The following is a 20,860-nucleotide window of genomic DNA, read 5'->3' as shown; positions in this document are numbered from 1 at the left end:
TGGAGTGATGAGGAGGGTCAGAGACCTCACACGCCATGACATAGATTGAGGAGAGCAGTATCTATATATGGACCTTGTGAAGGCTGGGTGACTTTTCATCAATTTTGTTAGGATAACTGGTACTCCCTCCGTACCACAATACGTTTCTCATTTTGACTTTTGTCACTGTTTACGTTAAGCGATTGACTATTAATTTACGGTTAATCTATAAGATCAAGCATAGTCATGAGTGATCTTGTTGTATTCGTGTTTACGAGTACTTTAATACAGTGAAGTTTTTATATTTAATACTAATACGAAATTAAAAATATTAACAATCAAAAACGTGCATCGACAAATGTGTCCGACACAAATGGGAAAAGTATTTAGGGACAGAGGGAGTAGTAGATAGCATTCCTAGCCCTCCAGGGAGCCCGGTTTATGTATTTGCTATTCAGTATCCAGGAATTATGTATTTGGTAATTGTATTCAGGACTTATATATTTCATCCCAAGACATAGTCTTGGAGGCCTTATTACATATTATATATCATGTGTTAAGAAATTATTTTACTTTATTATTGCACCCTCATTGAAAGTATGCCAAATATTTAAATACATGCGTACATACCAATGAATTAATTAAAGTATATATATGTGCAACTGTATTAACACCATTTTCATTATCAGAACAATGCCACCCCGTAGGAGAGGAACTAGGGCCCAGCCCGCAGAATCTGTTAATCAGAGGCAGGACGAACCTGACCATATTTTAAATGAGGAAAGTGAGGAAGACTTAGATTTCAATGAATTCGATGAAGAAAGATATATGGAGGAAGAGGCCGAGGATACCCACCAAGGGGGAAACCCCATGAATAAATTTATGGATCTCTTAAGGGCAAACTTGAACCAACAACCCCTTCCATCACCACAACATGCTGCTCCGCAAACTGCTGCTACCGCCTTCAGGGCGTTTAAGTCCCTCAAACCCCAGAGTTTCTAGGATCTGCCGACCCCGTTGAGGCACTGGCTTGGTTAAGGAGATAGAGAAGTCTTTTGAGATACTAGGTGTCGAAGAGCGACACAAGACCATCTTTGCCTCCTACATGTTGAATGGAGAAGCTAACTATTGGTGGGAGTCTAAGCGTAACCTCGAGACTGATGTTGTGATCCCATGGGATAGATTCACACGGTTGTTCCTAGAAAAGTACTTCTCTCAATTTATAGAGACTCAGATGGAGATAAATTTCCTAGAGTTAAAGCATGATAGAATCACAGTGGTGGAGTACGAGTCAAAGTTTACTGAGTTGTCACGATTTGTACGGGAATTTATGAATACAAAAGAGAAGAAGGCGCGAAGGTTTCAGCTTGATTTAAAACAATGGATTCAGAACCGAGTGTCGATGTTAGAGCTGACAAATTATGCCATCCTAGTGCAGAAAGCCTCGATCGTTGAAGCAGGAAGTGTGCAGAGTTTGAAAGAGAAGGAAAGTAAGAAAAAAAAAGATAGGAAGTCAAGGAGGAGGAGGAACTAGGAATAAGAGCCTTCCAAGCAGGTTTTTCAGGGAGCGGTGTTTCAACCTGCGAGAGGCCCAAGGCTTAGGAAGACCCCGAGTGAGAGTGTCCGCCAGGGTGGCGGACAATCTAGAGCAACATTTCACAGTCAACCCAGCACCCCTATACTAGATTGTCGGACATGTGGGAAGAAACACCTCGGAGTGTGTATCCAGGCAAGGGTCCCTCTAAAATGCTATAAATGCGACCAAACAGGATACCTAGCCAACAACTGTAACCGACCCAACGTGACATGTTTTCGGTGTGGAAAAGTAGGACACATGAAGAAGGATTGCCCGAACTAAGGCCTCTGGCCTCAGGAATGAGTAGAGCTACTTCCAACAAGCCTCCAACTGCTAGGACCTTTAACATGATCATTCAGGACGCTGTCCGGAACACGGATGTGATAGTAGGTACCTCATGTTAAATTCAAAATGTGCTAGTGTCTTATTTGATTCTGGAGCGACCAAGTCATTTATATTTTAAAAAATTTCTAAGAAGATAAATCTTAATGTCGTACCTTTATGTGAGATATTACAAGTAGAAATAGCAAATTGAGAGATCATTCCTGTTAATCAAATACATTTCAATTGTGAATTAAAACTAGGAGGGAAAGCTTTGAGGTTGACTCAATCCCATTTGCGTAAGGGAAATTTGATGTGATCCTAGGAATGGATTGGTTATCCAGTAATGGAGCGCAAATAGACTATGAGAAAAAGTAAAAAAAAATAAGAGTGTAAGATGGAATGAAGATTATGTTTAAGGATCAATGACAGATCCAGAAGTTTCTAACCATGGTCCAGACCAAGAGATTGTTGAAGAAAGGTAACGAGGCCTATTTGGCCTACGTGATGGATACTAAGAAGGAAGTCCCTGATATACATGACATACCCGTAGTGAATGAATTCGAGGATGTTTTTCTGAAGGGCTTACCAGGATTGCCACCCGATCGAAAGATAGAATTTTCTATAGAATTGGCATCAGGAACGATACTAGTATCTAAAGCCCCATATACGCTAGCCCAAGTTGAGACGAAGGAACTAGCTTCTCAACTACAAGAATTACTAGATAATGGGATGATAATGCCAAGTGTGTCACCATGGGGTGCACCAGTGTTGTTTGTGAAGAAGAAGAAGAATTGTAGCATTAGGCTATGCATAGACTATAAAGAATTGAACAAATTGACCATCAAGAATAGGTACCCTCTCCCTATGATTGACGACCTATTCGACCAACATAAAGGTGTTGTGCAATAGGTACCCCGAACTACTGCTACTCGGGATATTTTAAGGATAAGAGTTGAAAACAAGAACGACACACTAACTTTATTACAAACCCAAATAAAAACAATCTGTCTCAAGAACTCTCTTTATTACAAAACTTTATTCTATCTACATTCTCACCACACAACTTTTATTCAAACCAACATTACTACTTATCCTGTTACACCTGATCTGGTAACTTAAAGCTCTCTTCTGGGATAGGGATGAACACTCTTGGTATAAGTGGGTCCCGCTGCTTGACTCGCTTCTTGACTATGCGGGTTCTGATGAGTTTCATTCTCTACCTTAATTGTAAAACAATAGGAATAACAATGAAAGGGGATGAGCCAAAATTGTCTACAAGCCTGTAACAATATTTATAGTATGAAGAGAAAAGAATAAATGAATCGATATTTTGATGGTTTGAACAACCATCTGTATCTGTATAGAATAATAATTTACCAACACTGGCGAGTTCCAAATGAACAAGACTGTAAACAAGAACTAACATATGCACTATAACCTGCTGATGTATCCCAACATCAGGATATATCGGAATGCTTTTGATGTATCCCAAAATCAGGATATATCGGAGTATATATAACAAGGGTAAAGGTATTGAAATATGACTAGGGGATTTAATAAATTAGGGGAAATCAAGAATCGAAATGAAATAGAAATAATAATCAATAATTGCGTAACAGTGTATATGAACAAGAATGATCAAAGTGTAACTGATATGAAAAATGGGGTATAATTCAATATTCTGAATTTAGAATAGGGGAAAAACTTGCCTTGCGCGTACTTAACATGGTTCAACTCACCGCCTTCGGTCTCCTGCTTGATCTGCCTTGATGATACTGAATCAATCATAGAAAGATAGTCGTTTAGATAACTTACTACATATACGTATCTCGAATTGATACCACGTAACCCTATCAATCTACCCATGCATTTCTAACTGACTCGCATATATACATATATAATTATAAAGCACATAAGGTTCATATAATCATGTAAAGCACATAGCACATAAAGCACATAATTGATTTTTTTGGACTTATAAATATTTTTAGAATCGATACTAGACTCATACCTGTATTAACTAACCCTACTTGATTTTATTATAATTTTTCAGGATTTATTTGACTCTATTCTACCCATATTAGGGCATATACCCAATTAACTAACACAAGACAACTCTCTTTCGGAAGAAATTATGATTTACAATTATTTTTATTGAATTCGTTTCATTTTTCTGAGTCTAAGGGTCTTCGTTTCACTCAAATCGGACTAACGGTTTGTTATGGATTAAAAACTAATATATATAATTGCTGTATTTAATACTAAGGAATGCGAGCTTTGAGGCTCGATTTGACTGCTCTTGTGTTTCGTGACTCAATCTGCCTTAACAAGATGCCTACGTACCTTGCTGATTGCCAAGGATCAAGTCAAAAAACGTAGTTCTGATTTGTGGGGTGAGGCCCCTTATATAGATGTTGGGAGTCCTTGAATTGGACTTGGTGTAGGAGACTTGGTGGACAAGCCTCTGAATTAGGATAGACTTAGGAGTCCTAGGAAGTAGGAAGCTGATTCCTTATCCTTTTAGGTCCCCTTGAGGCTAATCTATAAGGATTTATATCCTTATCGGGACTCTTCTCAATAGCTGATTTTTCCCTTATTAATTAATTACGAAATTAATTAATAATCAGGGCTTTTGGGCCTTTTTTATTCCACCAGGCCTGATCGGGTCCATCAGGCTTAACCTTTCTGGTCTGAATATTATACATCTTATTATTGGGCCTAGCAGCCCATTAATTATAAAATCAGGACTTATCTATCCCTATCATTTGCCCCCCAACTTTTGGGAAACATTGATTAGGTTTCGCGGAAGTTAAATCTATTCGTTCCCTTATAGGGTTTCGTTTTGCGTAAAGTGTGGAGCGACCTACACATTTACAATGAATCTTCCTTTTATTCAGAAATTATCTTAATTTCCAGGAATTTTTCCCCAATTTTCTGGGATTTTTCCTAATTTTCTGGGATTTTTCCCTAATTTTCTGGGATTTATCCTTAATTTCTGGATTTTTCCCTTAATTTTCTGGGATTTTTCCCTAATTTCTGGATTTTTACCTAATTTTCTGGGATTTATCCTTAATTTCTGGATTTTTTCCCTAATTTCTGGGATTTTTCCCTAATTTTCTGGGATTTATCCTTAATTTCTGGGATTTTTCCCTAATTTTCTGGGATTTATCCTTAATTTCTGGATTTTTCCCTAATTTTCTGGATTTTTTCCCTAATTTCTGGGATTTTTCCCTAATTTTCTGGGATTTATCCTTAATTTCTGGGATTTTTCCCTAATTTTCTGGGATTTATCCTTAATTTCTGGATTTTTCCCTAATTTTCTGGATTTTCCCCTAATTTTTGGGATTTATCCTTAATTTCTGGATTTTTCCCCTAATTTCTGGGATTTATCCTTTAATTTTCTGGATTTATTCCTTATTTCTGAAAATATTAACATTTTTCAGAAATTATTTTAAGGAATTTCCTTATTTTTCTGCAATTTTCGACCAGGAATCCATTCGACCAGGATCCTGGTCGAATTAACCTTCTATCAGCCCTGGTCGAAGGATTTTCGAGCAGGAATATTCGAGCAGAGGTCCTGGTCGAATTTCGGCCAGGATTTTCACCCCCCCTTTTTTTTTCTTTTTTTTTTCGAATAGGATTTTCTCCCCTTTCGGTCAGGATTCTTGTTTTCTGACCGAATTAACCCTCCTTCTAAGCCCTGATCGAAGCAATTTCGATCTCAAGAGTTTCGATCTGGATTTCTGTACACTTCCTGGTCGAATAGGTCCAAATCCTGATCGAAATAAACCTTTTCTTCAGCCCTGATCGACAGAATTTCAATCTCAACTCATTCGAATAGGATTTTCTCCCCTTTCGGTTAGGATTCTTGTTTTCTGACCGAATTAACCCTCCTTCTAAGCCCTGATCGAAGCAATTTCGATCTCAAGAGTTTCGATCTGGATTTCTGTACACTTCCTGGTCGAATAGGTCCAAATCCTGATCGAAATAAACCTTTTCTTCAGCCCTGATCGACAGAATTTCAATCTCAACTCATTCGACTAGGAATGTAATGCAAGTCCTGATCGAATTGGGTCAGGATATCAACCTTTTATTCCTATTTTCCTGGGCCTTTATTTGGGTTTTGTTTTTGGGCTCTTATTCTCCAATTAATTAGGCCCTTTTCTGGGCTTACCTTTTATTGGGATGACCCCTGCCCTAAACCTGGGTTGGATTTGTTGGGCTGATTTTTGGGCCTATTTTTTCAACAGGGCTTTGGCTTCATGGGCCTGATTTAACCCCTTCTTCTTTTTTTTTTTGAAAATATAGTGGGCCTTATCCTGGGCCTCCCACTTTTAATTATATAGGCCCTTTTCTGGGCTCGTTTCTTATTGACCATCTTTTCCACAGGCCTTTTAATTGGGCCCTAGTTCTGGGCTTTTCAATTTAATTTGGGCTGACATTTTGGGCTCAAACTCAGGCCCATTGCTTTTAGCCGGGTTTTGGCTCAAATTTCTGACTTTCCAGAACTTCTATGGCTCTCTTTGGATTCTTCCAGAAATTTCCGTAAATATCTATTTAATTTAAATTTCGTTTCTGGATCCTTCCAGAACATTCTTTTCTTGGGCCCAAATGGGCTTTTCTAGGCCCAACTAGCCTTCTTTGTGACTATATAAGAGTGGGATGGGAGAGTGGAATCCTCACACCTTCTCATCTCATTTCTTCAATCATCCTAGAAATTTCTAAACTCCTCCTCTCTCAAATCCCCTCATTTAGCCTTCCAAGTCTTTTCCAGTCTTTACTAAAATGGCTGACAACAGTTCCGAGAGGGCGGCCAAGATAGCCTCGGCTTCAAAACGAGGTAAGGATATCGAGATACGCTCTTCATATATGTCTTTAATTGATATGATTAATACTAGGGGGGATGAATATCCCTCCACTGCACATCTCGACTCTTTTAATCATTGTAATACTTGGCACAACATAGACTTCAATAAACTAAATGCTCGTTATAACGTCCTTCCTCCTCTTAGATTAGTTCCAGTCTCTGGTGGTGATCGTACTTGCCACTGGAGACCCGATACTCTTTTCATTTACACAGATGCCCTTAATGCTGGGCTTAGGTTTCCTTTTCACCCCTTTATTCCTCATCTTTTGGCTGATTTACAAATCAACCCGTGTCAGCTTCCTCCAAACGCCTGGAGGAACATTCTATGTTTTATGGTCTGCTGTCTTAGGGAGGGCTTTCCTCTTTCTGTAGTTGTTTTTAGGAAAGTCTTTCAGTGTTACAATAGTTCTTCCAGTATCTGCGGCTGGATCTATGTCAAGCAAAGGCCCAAAAGTAAACATATCTTTAACAGTGCCTCTATTCCTGATAATAATCAAAATTGGAGGAATAGTTTCGTCGGGTTACGTTGGGAGAATGGTGACTGGGGCACACTTTTTCGATCTTCCTTTGGGAAGGTCAGTGATGGTAGCCTCAAATCCATTCACTTAACTCCTGAAGAAACTATTATTTATAATGGGCTTACTCAGGATGATGGCACGACCACCAGCTGGACTCTCTTAGAGGAGTTTTCCCTGATTCATGTGGGACTATCCTCTGTTTCTCAACAGGGTATTTTTCTTCCCTTCTCAATTTTACTTCATTTCATGCATTATTAACTTCACTTATTTTGTCCTTTGCTTTGTTTCAGCTGCTAAGGAGATTAACGAGGACAATGTTCCTTTGGTTGAGGAAACAGCTAGGATGAAGAAAGCTCGGCTCGCAGGCCTAGACACCCGGGGAAAGGCCACGGAGCCTATCTTTTTGAAGAAGCACAAAGAGCCTATAGGGGAGGCCTCAACTGAAGGAGCTGGAGGCCATGGTACTCCTATCACTGCTGCTGCCCCTACTGCTGCTGCCACAGGCGCCTTTCAGCCTCTCTGGGGATTCCGCCCAGGGGACACCGTAGTTGGTTCCACGAAACATGCTTGGGATTGGTCTTACCATAGCGTGACCCCCAAGGATTTTACTGATGTGGTGGCCACCCCTGATCTTGAGAGGATCAAGCTCATGGGAGCTCAGTCTCTGGCTTCGGTATGCCTTCTCTTTTTTGAACTTATTTTTCATTCTTGTAGCATTTTCTTGCCTTATACTTTGTTAATTGCTTTGTTTCAGTCTAACGCCTATTTTCAAGGCGCTGTGAGGCAAGCCGAATCATGGAAGCGGGCTTCTGATAAGGCCGATAATGCCCTCAGGAGGCAACAGAAGAAGTACGCTACCCTGGAGAAGAAGCTCAAGCGCAAGGAGGAAGAACTCGGAGAGTCTAACGCCGAGCTGGTGGTACTTCGGGCGGAGAAGGATAAAGCTATAGACAACTATCTGGACTCGGAGGAGTTTGCCCAATCCATGAGGATTAGGGATGATTCAGTCTTTCCTGGGTTTTTTAGGACTGGTTGGGACACGGCCCTTGGGACCGTGAACGAGGCTTGTCCTGATATTAACCCGGCGGACTATATCTGCCCTGATGACGAGGCTTTGCTACAGAGGTTTCGTACCCGAGTAGTTGTCTCGGACCATGTTCCTCAGGATCCACTCCTTCCTCCTCCCGAGTCTTCTTCCAGACCTGCTGAGGACGACAACTCTTCCTCCTCCTCCGAGACGACAGAGACATCCAGCGAGAGTGGAGAGGACGATGATATGGATGCCGAGGGTACTTCAGCTCCTTAGAGCTTTTTCAGCCCTGCGTGGCTTGTTTTTTTTTTATTTTCGAGACTTTATTTATCGAACTTTTGTAACATCTATCAGATCTATTTCATTTATCACCTTTTATGCTTGCATCCATGCATTTGATTTTTATTTGTTAGGCCATAAACATACTTTGAAGAACTCATGAATTTCATAAAATTGTTTGGGATTCGTCCCTTACACAAGTCTTAATAAACTTCATAATAAAACTAAAACATATAAATCCTAAGCAAGCAAAGCTTCAAGGTGCTTTTCAACCTACTCGCCATCCTGACGAGTGAGAATCGTATCCGGCTTCCCTACACATAGTAAACCTTCAGGTTTTGTGCATGCCAAGTTCTCGGGACTTCAAAACCATCCATAGTCTCTAGCTTGTAGGTTCCTCTACCTTGAACACTCTTGACTCTGTACGGCCCTTCCCAATTCGGGGCAAGCTTCCCTTTTTGTCCTACACCAGATGCTTCTATCTTCCTCAAGATTAGATCGCCTTGTTTAAAAAACCTTTCTTTAACCCTTAGGTTGTAGTAGAATGAAGCTTTTTTCTGATATTCTACTATCTTTGCATGTGCTTTATCTCGCACTTCATCAATTAAATCCAGGGCTAATCTCTGCCCTTCCTCATTTTCTTTCTCATCGAAAGCCTGAATCCTTGGAGAGGAATGTGATATCTCCACGGGAACTACTGCTTCCGCCCCATATTCCAACATGAAAGGAGTTGCATCTGTCGTGACTCTACAAGTAGTCCTGTAGGCCCATAATATTGGAAGTATCTCATCTACCCAATTATTTCTTGACTTCTCGATCCTCTTCTTTAGTCCATCCAGGATTATCCGATTTGCTACCTCTGCTTGTCCATTGGCTTGCGGGTGAGCCACAGAGGTGAATCGTAACTCAATTTCATTTTCTTCACAATACTTCTTGAATTCCTCATTGTTGAATTGTGTTCCATTGTCAGTGACAAGGATACGGGGAATTCCATATCGGCACATAATGTTTTCCCACAGGAATTGTGCAACCTGCTTAGTAGTGATTTTGGCCAAGGGTTTGGCTTCGATCCACTTGGTGAAATAATCAATGGCTACAATCAGAAATTTCCTTTGTGCCGTGGCCATAGGAAAAGGCCCTAGAATATCCATCCCCCACATGGCAAAGGGAATAGGCGAGTTGATAGAGGTCAGCATCTCAGGGGGTTGTCTAATAATTGGTGCATGCTTCTGACAGCAGTCACACTTCTTTACATATTCTTTGGCATCAGCCATCATTTCTGGCCAATAGAAGCCTAAACGAGTTATCTTATGAGCCAAGGTCCTGCCCCCCAAGTGTTGTCCACAAATACCTTCATGCACTTCTTTAAGAGCCAAGCGTGCCTCATCGGGCCTGAGACACCTCAAGTAGGGAACCACGAAAGATCTTTTGTAAAGAATCCCATCTATCAAAGAGTATCTTAGTGCCCGAACAGTTAACTTCCGTGCTTCAGTTGCATCACTTGGCAACCAACCGGTCTGAATGTGAGCCTTGATGGGATCAATCCATGACGTCCCCAAGCCTATGGGAGCCACTAGCTTAACATCTATGCTCCGTGTCTTCAAAACACGGAAGTACACACTTCCTGAACTTTCTTCAATCTCAGACGAAGCGAACTTTGATAGCGCATCTACCTTAACATTTTCTTCCCTTGGAATGTGTTCAACATGGCATTCATTAAATTGGGTCATCACAGCCCTTACTAGGCGGACATACTTAGCCATCATATCATCCCTTACCTCAAATTCTCCCTTTACCTGGGATATGATCAGCTTCGAGTCTCCACGGACCTTTAAGTTTTTGACTCTAAGTGTCCCAGCTAGACCAAGGCCAGCTATCAGGGCTTCATACTCTGCCTCATTGTTTGTGGTTGGAAAATCTAACTTCATAGCATACTCAATTAAGAACCCATCAGGGCTTTGCAAAACCAACCCTGCTCCACTGGAATTTGTTTTTGATGCTCCATCAAAATAGAGAACCCAATATTCTTTCTCCTTGTCATTCTTCTCCCTGTCCCCATTGTCGACTCTCTTGTCTTGAGGTATGGTATCTTCCTGCCCCCCGACTTCTTGGTTGGGTATGGTACATTCCACCACGAAGTCAGCTAGTGCCTGGGCTTTTATGGCCGTACGTGGCTTATACTTGAGATCGAACTCTCCCAACTCTATTGCCCACTTAATCAGTCTCCCACTTGCCTTGGGACTGTGAATGATATTTCTCAGTGGCTGATTTGTTAGCACTTCAATTTGGTGAGCTTGAAAATAAGGACGCAGCTTTCTTGAAGCCATTACTAAGGCTAAAGCGAATTTCTCAATGGCTGAATAATTCAACTCAGCACCATGCAAAATTTTGCTGACATAGTATACGGGTTTCTGGACTTTCAGTTCCTCCTTAACCAACACCGCGCTCAAGGCGCTCTCTGAAACAGCCAAGTACAAGAATAAAACTTCATTCAGAACTGGCTTGGCCAACAACGGGGCCTGGCCCATATACTTCTTTAACTCTTCAAATGCCTTCTGATTTTCCTCACTCCATACGAAGTCTTTGATGTTCTTTAGTGACTTGAAAAATGACAAGCACTTGTCTCCTGACTTGGAGATGAATCGTCCTAACGCAACAACCCTTCCTGTAAGCTTCTGAACATCCTTAACAGTTTTTGGTGGTTCCATGTCCAGGATTGCCTTTATCTTATCCGGGTTAGCCTCAATTCCACTCTTTGAGACCATCAGTCCCAAGAATTTTCCAGATCCTACTCCGAAAGCACACTTCGTAGGATTCAACATCATCTTGTGGTACCTCAGGACCTCAAAAGCTTCCCTTAAATGGGCTATATGATCAGTCTTTACTAGACTCTTGACTAACATGTCATCAACATAGACTTCCATAGTCTTACCAATAAGATCCTTAAAAATTCTATTCACCAACCTTTGATAGATGGCTCCTGCATTCTTGAGACCAAACGCCATAACAAGATAACAATAAACACCAAAGTCAGTGATAAATGATACCTTTGGAATGTCATCCTTATGCATTTTGATCTAGTTGTATCCGCTAAACCCATCCATGAAACTCAGCATCTCATGTCCAGCGGTGGCATCAATCAAGGTATCAATTCTAGGCAGCGGAAAACAGTCTTTGGGGCATGCATCATTCAGATCGGTGAAGTCTATACACATCCTCCACTTTCTATTAGCCTTCTTCACCATTACAGGGTTTGCTAACCACTCCGGAAATTGAATTTCCTCAATGAAACCAGCCTCTAAGAGCTTTTCCACTTCCTGCCTTATAGCCTCTTGTCTTTCCGGGGCAAAATTTCTTTTCTTTTGTTTCACTGTCTTCCGGCTTGGATCCACGTTTAGCTTGTGAGTAATTAACTCCGGGTTTATGCCTGGCATATCAGCTGCTGACCATGCAAACACATCACTATTTTCTTGCAAAAATTTCACTAACTTCCCTCTAAGGGGCTCCTCTAATGTGGCTCCAATGAAAGTCATCCTCTCAGGATTCTTGGGATCTAAAGGAACCGAAACCAATTCTTCTGCTGGCCTTCCTCTATTCTCATCATTTTCTCGAACATCCATATCTTCAATAGGAAGAACCTGCCCCCCGACTCCATCTGCCCTCAAAGAGGCCACATAACAGCTTCTAGCCATTTTTTGATCTCCTCTCTCTTCTCCAATCCCGTTTCGGGTGGGAAACTTCATGACTGAATGGTAGGAAGAGGGGACTGCCTTGAAGGCATGTATCCCTGTTCTCCCCATGATAGCATTATAAGTTGAACTAGCCTTTACCACCACGAAATCCAGCATCTGCGTTGCTTACCTTGGCTCCGTACCTATGGTGGTTGGCAATTTAATTATCCCTTCCACAGGACATTCTACTCCAGCAAATCCATATATCGGCATGTCGGTTGGTGTCAACTGGGAGTCGTTATACCCCATCCTTAGAAAGGTGTCGTGGAGCAAGATATCCACAGAAGCACCATTATCCACAAGGACCCTCTTAACCGGGCTATTTCCTATTATCGGCGTTATGACCAGCGGGTCGTCATGGGGAAACTTCACACCCTCTAGGTCGGAATCATCAAAAGCCAATGTTACTTCTGTCCTGGCCCTCTTCGGGGCTTCTCCAACAATATGCATAACCTCTCTAGTATATGCCTTTCTGGAATTTTTGGACAATCCAGCAGCAGTTGGACCTCCAAAGATCGTGTTTATCACAGGCCCTCGAGGTCTCGGCCCTCCATAAATGGTGTTTATAACTGGTCCTCTAGGTTGGGGATTCCGCCCCTGATCATCTTGGTCCCTCCTACGATCTTCAAAGTTCTTCCTTCCATTATTATTTCTGTCTCCTCCATCTCCAGTATACTTGTTCAATCTTCCTTTTCGAATCAAAAACTCAATTTCATCTTTCAACTGCCTACACTCATCGGTGTCATGGCCAACATCTTTGTGAAACCTGCAATACTTGCCCTTATCTAGCTTGGCGGGATCAGCCTTTAAGGGCTTAGGCCAGCGAATATCTCTGTCTTTCTCAATCTCCATCAAAATATGACTTCTGGGAGAATTCAACTTAGCGTATTCAGTGAACTTTTGCCCAGGTCCTCCCTTCTTGGGGGTTGAATCAGGGTTTTGTTCGGTTCTAGGATATTTGTCCTTAGCGATATACTCCAAATCAGTTTTTCGTTTCTTTCCTCCAGTGGGCTCATTACTTACTACGGTCTTCCTCATACTTTCTTCAACCTTGATATACTTCCCTGCCCTCTCTTGGAGCTGCAACATACTCTCAGGGGGTCGTTTGGCCAAAGACATCTTGAAAAACTCATCCCTAGTTCCTTGTTGCAGTGCTATCATGGCTACCTTATCATCAAGGTCTGGGACTTTTAAAGCCTCCTTTGTAAAACGATTCAGGTAATCTCTTAAGGATTCCTTAGCTCCCTGCACAAGACTCATAAGAGATGCTGAACTTTTCTCATGGACTCTTCCACTGATGAATTGCTTAATAAAAGCCTGACTTAATTCTCTGAACGATCCAATGGAATTTGGGGGCAGGCGACTGTACCATCTTTGAGCCATACCCGACAGGGTTTGAGGGAAGGCCCGACACTTTATAGCATCATTCACGGGTTGCAGCAGCAGTGCATTAGAGAATGTCCTAACATGATTAGCGGGATCTCCCGTGCCATCATAGGCTTTGATAGTGGGCATCTTAAATTTCCTCGAGATATGGGCATTCATTATCTCTTCTGTGAAGGGTGGAGTTGGATCATCAGGATCTCCAAGGGGAAGGAGATTGCTTGGATCAGTTCTTGGGACAACAACCCTTCTTCTTATCGGACCATCCAGGTCTATGACAGGAGGAGGATTTCTCCCCCTAGGAGGTATCTGGGGTCTGGTGGCCTGGTGAGCCTCCAAATCACGCCTCAGCCTTTGGATTTCAGCCTCATGAGCCCTGATCCTTTCCTGCACTTCTTGGGGATTCGCCCCTGGGGTGCTTTGGGGGCGTTGCCTTCCATCGGCCATTGGCTCTTTTCCAGGACGCCTCCTTCTCGGGGCCACTTCATCATCCGAAGATTCGGAGTCTCTCTCAGTGTAAGGACCAGAAAATTCCCGATCCTCAGGAATAGGACCCAAACCTCGTATATAGGGGGGCGACCGCCCTCGTGCTTCGCTTTGCCCAGCATATCCGCTTCCTCCAACCTCAGGGTGAAGGGGCATCCCATAAGGGGGGTTAGTAGTAACAACAGTTGAATATTCATACCCGACGGGTCGAGAATTCACAGGTATATGTACTTGTTGAACTTGAGGATTCGTACCTTGAATAGTCGGGGGAGTTGTCCCTTGTGGCTGAGGTTGAGTTGCCCCTGTCTGGGCTTCCCCCTGAGTAGATGCATAAGTTGAATGGGGAGGAACCTCCACGGTTGATGAAATCACCTGGGTTGTCTCTGATGGTGTTCCTTCCTCTAGAGCTCCAATTGTTCTCCGTGTTCTCGCCATGGTTGTTGTTTTTTCCCACAGACGGCGCCAAATGTTATGGATTAAAAACTAATATATATAATTGCTGTATTTAATACTAAGGAACGTGAGCTTTGAGGCTCGATTTGACTGCTCTTGTGTTTCGTGACTCAATCTGCCTTAACAAGATGCCTACGTACCTTGCTGATTGCCAAGGATCAAGTCAAAAAACGTAGTTCTGATTTGTGGGGTGAGGCCCCTTATATAGATGTTGGGAGTCCTTGAATTGGACTTGGTGTAGGAGACTTGGTGGACAAGCCTCTGAATTAGGATAGACTTAGGAGTCCTAGGAAGTAGGAAACTGATTCCTTATCCTTTTAGGTCCCCTTGAGGCTAATCTATAAGGATTTATATCCCCTTGGGCCTTTTTTATTCCACCAGGCCTGATCGGGTCCATCAGGCTTAACCTTTCTGGTCTGAATATTATACATCTTATTATTGGGCCTAGCAGCCCATTAATTATAAAATCAGGACTTATCTATCCCTATCACGGTTTAATTACTACGAATTAAACAAGATTTAATTAATTAATAATCAATTATAAATAATTAATTATAATTAAATAATCCTTAATTATATTTTTAAATAATTAATTAATAATTATTTTATTTTAAAATAATTAATCCCTAATTATTATGATAAATTACAATTTATTACAATTATTTACAAATTATTATCATTTACTTGATTAGATCGATTATTTATAAATAACCAATCCATATAACTAATTGATACGCTATTTATCGAATAAATAATTATTACTCGCACCATAATCTAACTCAACGATCAATTACTCGTATAAATACAAGCTACTCGCATTCCTCTTATAATTATCGAACTATTATTATTATTATTATTATTATTATTATAACTTATACGATTAATTAATTAATTATCTGTATTTAATTATTCGATATGAATAATTATTACGATATTCTTCGAATAAATTAACGCTCGAATAATAATTCTAATTATCGAATCACTACTCGTATAGATGCGAGTTACTCGCAATATTCAACTAATTAACGAATTATTATTCATATTATTCGATTATTTTTAATCCTTATTTATTAATTAATTACCTAATTATTAATTAATTAAATAACTAATAAATAATTAGATAAATAATTAAATAATTAAATAAATAATTAAATTCGAATTTCTAAATTAATAAAATAATTTAGAAATTAATTATAATAATTTTCAGAATTTAAAACTGATTTTTAATTGATTTTTAGAATTATTAAAATCTGATTTTGATTTACTAAAATATAAATAAACAATTAATAAATCAAAAACACAATCAGGGAATTGAATTTGGGTTATGGGGGATCAAACCCGGGTCGATTTCCAGGTTGGAAACGGGTCGAACCCGGGTCGCGAAGAACAGCCCCACCAGCGTTGCTCCGGTGGGTTTTTCCGGCGAGCAAAAACGGCAACGACGCCACGATTCCGGCGATATTGAGCGTTCCTTATACAGCCCCGTCTTCCTGCGTTCCCAAGCGACCTCCCTCTTCGTCCTCCTTCCGTCCTCGTCGTCCCCGATTCAAGACAGCGGCGGCGTCGCCGCTTTCCGGCGAACCTCAAAACCAACACCAAATCCTACGGAACCGGTGTCGTTCGATCGAGAATTCAACGATCTACACACTCATAACCATCAATTGAACTAACAACTAACAAATTATTCAACCCGAATTCGAAATAAAAACCCGAAAATACGTATATAAATTCGATCAATCAAACAATAAAAACGACTGCATAATCAGATAGAGAATCGAAAGAGCTTCACAACAGATACTTACATGTTCAATTTGATGAACAGAATCACCTTCAATTTGTGCTATGATCCTCAAGAACTCAAAACCATAATTTCAGAGAATTGGGGATTTTCTTGAATTTTCTGATTTTTTTATGATTAATTAACTAATTAATTAACAGTAAATTATCTATTTATATTTATGAAAATAATACCCCTAAATAAAATTAAGGGTCTAATTAAACTCCTAATAAAAATATTTGGCCCCAATTTTATCATTTTTGGGTATTAATTATGAATTTTTAAATATCATATAAATACAAAATAAATGCTAAAAATTCTCAAAAATTATGAATATTACAAAAATGCAAAGAAAAATGATGTATGATAATTTCATGATCATATAAAAATAAAAATGTGATTTTTGTGGGGTTTTTGGTATCCGAAGGGATCTGGAAAAGTCGTTTTTCGCGAAAAAGGTAAATTTTTAAATCGTCTAGGGGTTTAGAACAGAGATATGGTATAGGTCGTTTTTGGCAAATTAGGGCCAATGATTTTGTTTGAAATACGGGCTTTTAAAACACTGTTTGAGCTGTACGGGTTTTGATATAAAATATATAACTTACGATAAAACACTCAATAAATACCCAAAACACGTTCGGATCAAAACAGACAACACGTAGCACATAGCAGATAGGGTTTAACGACTCGACATAGTTAACCACATAATAATACACATAATTTATCTTTATTATAATATAATACAAGCGTAATTTCTCGGTCGTTACATTCTCCCCCCTTAACAGGATTCTGTCCTCAGAATCACACTATGTAAATAACTGAGGATACTTTTCTAACATATCACTCTCGAGTTCCCAGGTTGATTCTTCAACCACTGGGTTTCTCCATAAAACTCTCACTAATGGTACAGATTTATTCCTTAATACCCTCTCTTGCCGATCTAAAATTTTTATCGGCTGCTCTATATACGACAAATCTGCCTGAAGTTCTATTGGCTCATATTCTATTACATGCCATTTGTGAGGGTTGTACTTCTTAAGCATAGATACATGAAATACGTTATGAATATGCTGCATATGGGGTGGTAAAGCTAACTCGTACGCAACCTTTCCGACTTTCTTCAAAATTTCAAATGGTCCAACGTAGCGAGGTTTCAATTTTCCTTTGTTGCCAAACCTAGTTAATCCCTTCCATGGTGATACCTTTAGCAGTACATGTTCCCCTTCCTGATATTCCATATCTTTTCTGGATTGATCTGCATATTTACGCTGTCGATTCTGCATTGCTTCAAGTCGCTTTCGGATAAGTTCTACTTTTTCCTTGGTCTGCTGAATCAGTTCTGGACCTAGAATCTTGCGTTCTCCAACTTCATCCCAACATGTAGGTGATCTGCATTTTCTCCCATATAAAGCTTCATAAGGTGGCATCCCAATACTTGCTTGATAGCTGTTATTGTAAGAAAATTCCATTAGCGGTAAGTGCTCGTCCCAATTGCCTTCAAAGTCTATTGCACATACACGTAACATATCTTCAATTATCTGAATAGTTCTTTCACTTTTCCCGTCCGTTTGTGGATGATAAGCAGTACTCATGTTCAACTTGGTTCCTAGACATTCTTGGAATTGTCTCCAAAATCTTGAATTGAAACGGGGATCTCGATCTGATATAATAGATACGGGTACTCCATGACGCATTACGATTTTCTTGAGATATAAGTGCACTAATTTGTCCAGTGAAAACCTTTCGTTGATCGGGAGAAAATGTGCTGACTTCGTTAATCGATCAATGATAACCCAAATTACATCATGATTTGCTTTCGTCCTTGGAAGTCCCACTACAAAATCCATGGCTTAGTGCTCCCATTTCCATTCTGGAATATCTAGTGGTTGTAGTAGTCCGCTCGGGCGTTGATGTTCAGCTTTCACTCTTTGGCACGTATAACACTTGCTAACCCATTCCGCTATTTCTTTCTTCATATTTGGCCACCAAAAGTTTTCCTTCAGGTCTCTGTACATCTTCGTGCTTCCGGGATGAATCAAATATCTTGAGCTATGAGCGTCTTGTAAAATTTCTGCTTTTAGTTCCGGTACGTTAGGTATCCAGATCCTCGAAGCAACTCAAAAAATTCCTTTGGCATCCTTCTGACTGGTAATCTCTTCTCCTATCAAGTTGTCGATTTCCTGATCCATTACTTCTTCTTGACACCTTCTTATCTTTTCCAATAGTTCCAGCAGAAAAGTCAAAGCGTAAATCATTTCAGTAGAGCTTTCTGGAACACAAACTTCAATCTCTAGTTTATCAAATTCCTTGATTAAGTCTTCTGAAGATATTAACAGATTCAATCGTTCCTTTCGACTTAACGCATATGCTACCACGTTAGCTTTTCCTGGGTGATAATTGATTGAAACGTCGTAATCCTTGATTAACTCTAGCCCACGTCGCTGTCGCATGTTGAGTTCCTTCCGTGTGAAAATATACTTTAAGCTTTTATGGTCCATGTAAATCTCACATCTTTCACCGTATAGATAGTGTCTCCAGAGCTTTAGTGCGAATACGATTGCTGCTAGTTCGAGATCGTGCGTCAGATATTTTTATTCATGCGGCTTTAGTTGTCTAGAAGCATATGCGATTACGTTGCCATGCTGCATCAGAACTCATCCAAGTCCTTGATACGAAGCGTCGCTGTAAATGACAAAGTCTCCTTGATCATCAGGTGAAATAAGCACATATGCGGTTATCAATCGATTCTTCAATTCTTGGAAACTTACTTCGCATTTCTCGTTCCATTCAAACTTTTCATTCTTTCGTGTCAACTTCGTCAATGGTGTGGTTATCTTTGCAAAATCCTTAACAAAACTTCTGTAGTAACCGGCTAATCCCAAGAAACTTCGAACTTTCATTGGAGTCTTTGGTCTTTCCTAATTTAAAATAGCTTCAATCTTCGCTGGATCCACTTGAATTCCTTCAATACTGATGATGTGTCCTAAAAATTGTACTTCCTTCAACCAAAATTCACATTTCAAAAATTTTAAATAAAGCTGCTCCTTTCGTAATATCTCCAATGTCGTCCTTAACTGTGTTGCATGTTCTTCTTCCATCTTCGAATAAATCAAGATGTCATCAATAAATACAATGATAAACTTATCTAGATACTTCTTGAATACTCGATTCATCAAATCTATAAATGCTGCAGGTGCATTCGTCAGTCCAAAAGCCATCACGAGAAATTCATAGTGTTCATACCTCGTTCTGAACGCAGTCTTTGGAATATCTTCTGCCTTGATCTTTAAATGATGATAACCTGATCGTAAGTCGATTTTCGAAAACCATGCTGCTCCTTTTAGTTGATCAAATAAGTTGTCGATGCGAGGCAAAGGATATTTATTCTTAATAGTTAACTTGTTCAGCTCACGATAATCAATACATAATCGCATGCTACCATCCTTCTTTTTCACGAACAATACTGGTGCGCCCCATGGGGATACACTTGGCCTTATGATTCCTTTGTTGAGAAGTTCTTGCAATTGCTTTGCTAATTCGTTCATTTCAACAGGTGCCATTCGATATGGAGCTTTCGAAATTGGTTTAGTCCCTGGTGCCAAATCAATAGTGAACTCGATTTCTCGATCCGGTGGTAGTCATGGAAGTTCATCTGGAAAGACGTCGGAAAACTCACAAACTACAGGAATATCTTCAATCTTCGGGCTTTCTTTGTCGGTATCCAACACATAAGCTAAGTAAGCTTGACATCCTTGACGTAGCAATCGTTTCATCTACATCATTGTTAAGAATCTCTGCTTTTGTTTCTCACCTTTAAATATAACCGTTGTATTTTCTTTAGTCTACAATTTCACTTTCTTATTTGCATAATCAATCTAAGCATTATTATTAGTTATCCAATCCATTCCTAAAATAACATCAAATTCTCCTAACCTAAAAGGTATCAAGTCAACTGAGAAATGACATCTCCCTATCTCAATATCACAACCTGGGCATACTCGATCTAACATAACCTAATCATCATTTGCTAATTTTATGGCTAGCACTTCATCTAACAACTGAACCTCACAATCTATCTTAAAGGTAAAACTTTCAGAAATAAAAGATCTCGTAGCTCCTGAATCAATCAATACTTGAGCATTTACGGAATTTACAGGGAGCATACCTGCAACCACATTCAGACTCTGTACAGCTTCCTTCATTGACATGTTGAAAGTCCCTGCCCTGGGCTGATTTTGTGGTGGTAGTGGAGGTGGAGGTAATGCTAAAACCCTTGGAATACTAGCGGCCATTGCAACTCCTCTGCAATCCTTGGCAATATGTCCTTTTCTTCCGCACTGGAAATAAGTGATTCTGCTTTTCCCATCGGACATTTTCCAGAGTAGTGTCCCCTTTGCTTGCACTTGAAACACGTGACATTTGGCTTGTTGCAAATCCCAGTATGCTTTTTACCACAT

At 40.2% G+C, this 20,860-nt stretch overlaps 1 protein-coding gene across 1 annotated transcript; it reads left to right on the top strand.

Moving 5' to 3' along the window:
* Window positions 1-1,213: 1,213 nt before the first annotated feature.
* LOC141665568 (uncharacterized) lies at window positions 1,214-19,020 on the top strand. Its single transcript, XM_074471553.1, has 4 exons — window positions 1,214-1,469; window positions 7,768-7,937; window positions 8,019-8,517; window positions 18,929-19,020. Exons 1-4 carry the CDS (start codon window positions 1,214-1,216, stop codon window positions 19,018-19,020), a joined length of 1,017 nt encoding a protein of 338 aa, XP_074327654.1.
* Window positions 19,021-20,860: the final 1,840 nt, after the last annotated feature.

The sequence above is a fragment of the Apium graveolens genome, chromosome 6 (genome assembly GCF_009905375.1).
Source record: "Apium graveolens cultivar Ventura chromosome 6, ASM990537v1, whole genome shotgun sequence".
In the NCBI taxonomy this organism is placed as follows: domain Eukaryota; kingdom Viridiplantae; phylum Streptophyta; class Magnoliopsida; order Apiales; family Apiaceae; genus Apium; species Apium graveolens.
Note: the sequence above shows the minus strand (reverse complement) of the source record. Positions and strands in the feature narration are given on the sequence as shown.

Coding starts and splice junctions, on each gene's coding strand:
- LOC141665568 (XM_074471553.1), top strand. CDS start 1,214: ATGGAGATAAATTTCCTAGAGTTAAAGCATGATAGAATCACAGTGGTG. Junction 1,470..7,767: donor GAGTTTGAAAGAGAAGGAAA/GTAAGAAAAAAA, acceptor CTGCTGCCACAG/GCGCCTTTCAGCCTCTCTGG. Junction 7,938..8,018: donor GAGCTCAGTCTCTGGCTTCG/GTATGCCTTCTC, acceptor GCTTTGTTTCAG/TCTAACGCCTATTTTCAAGG.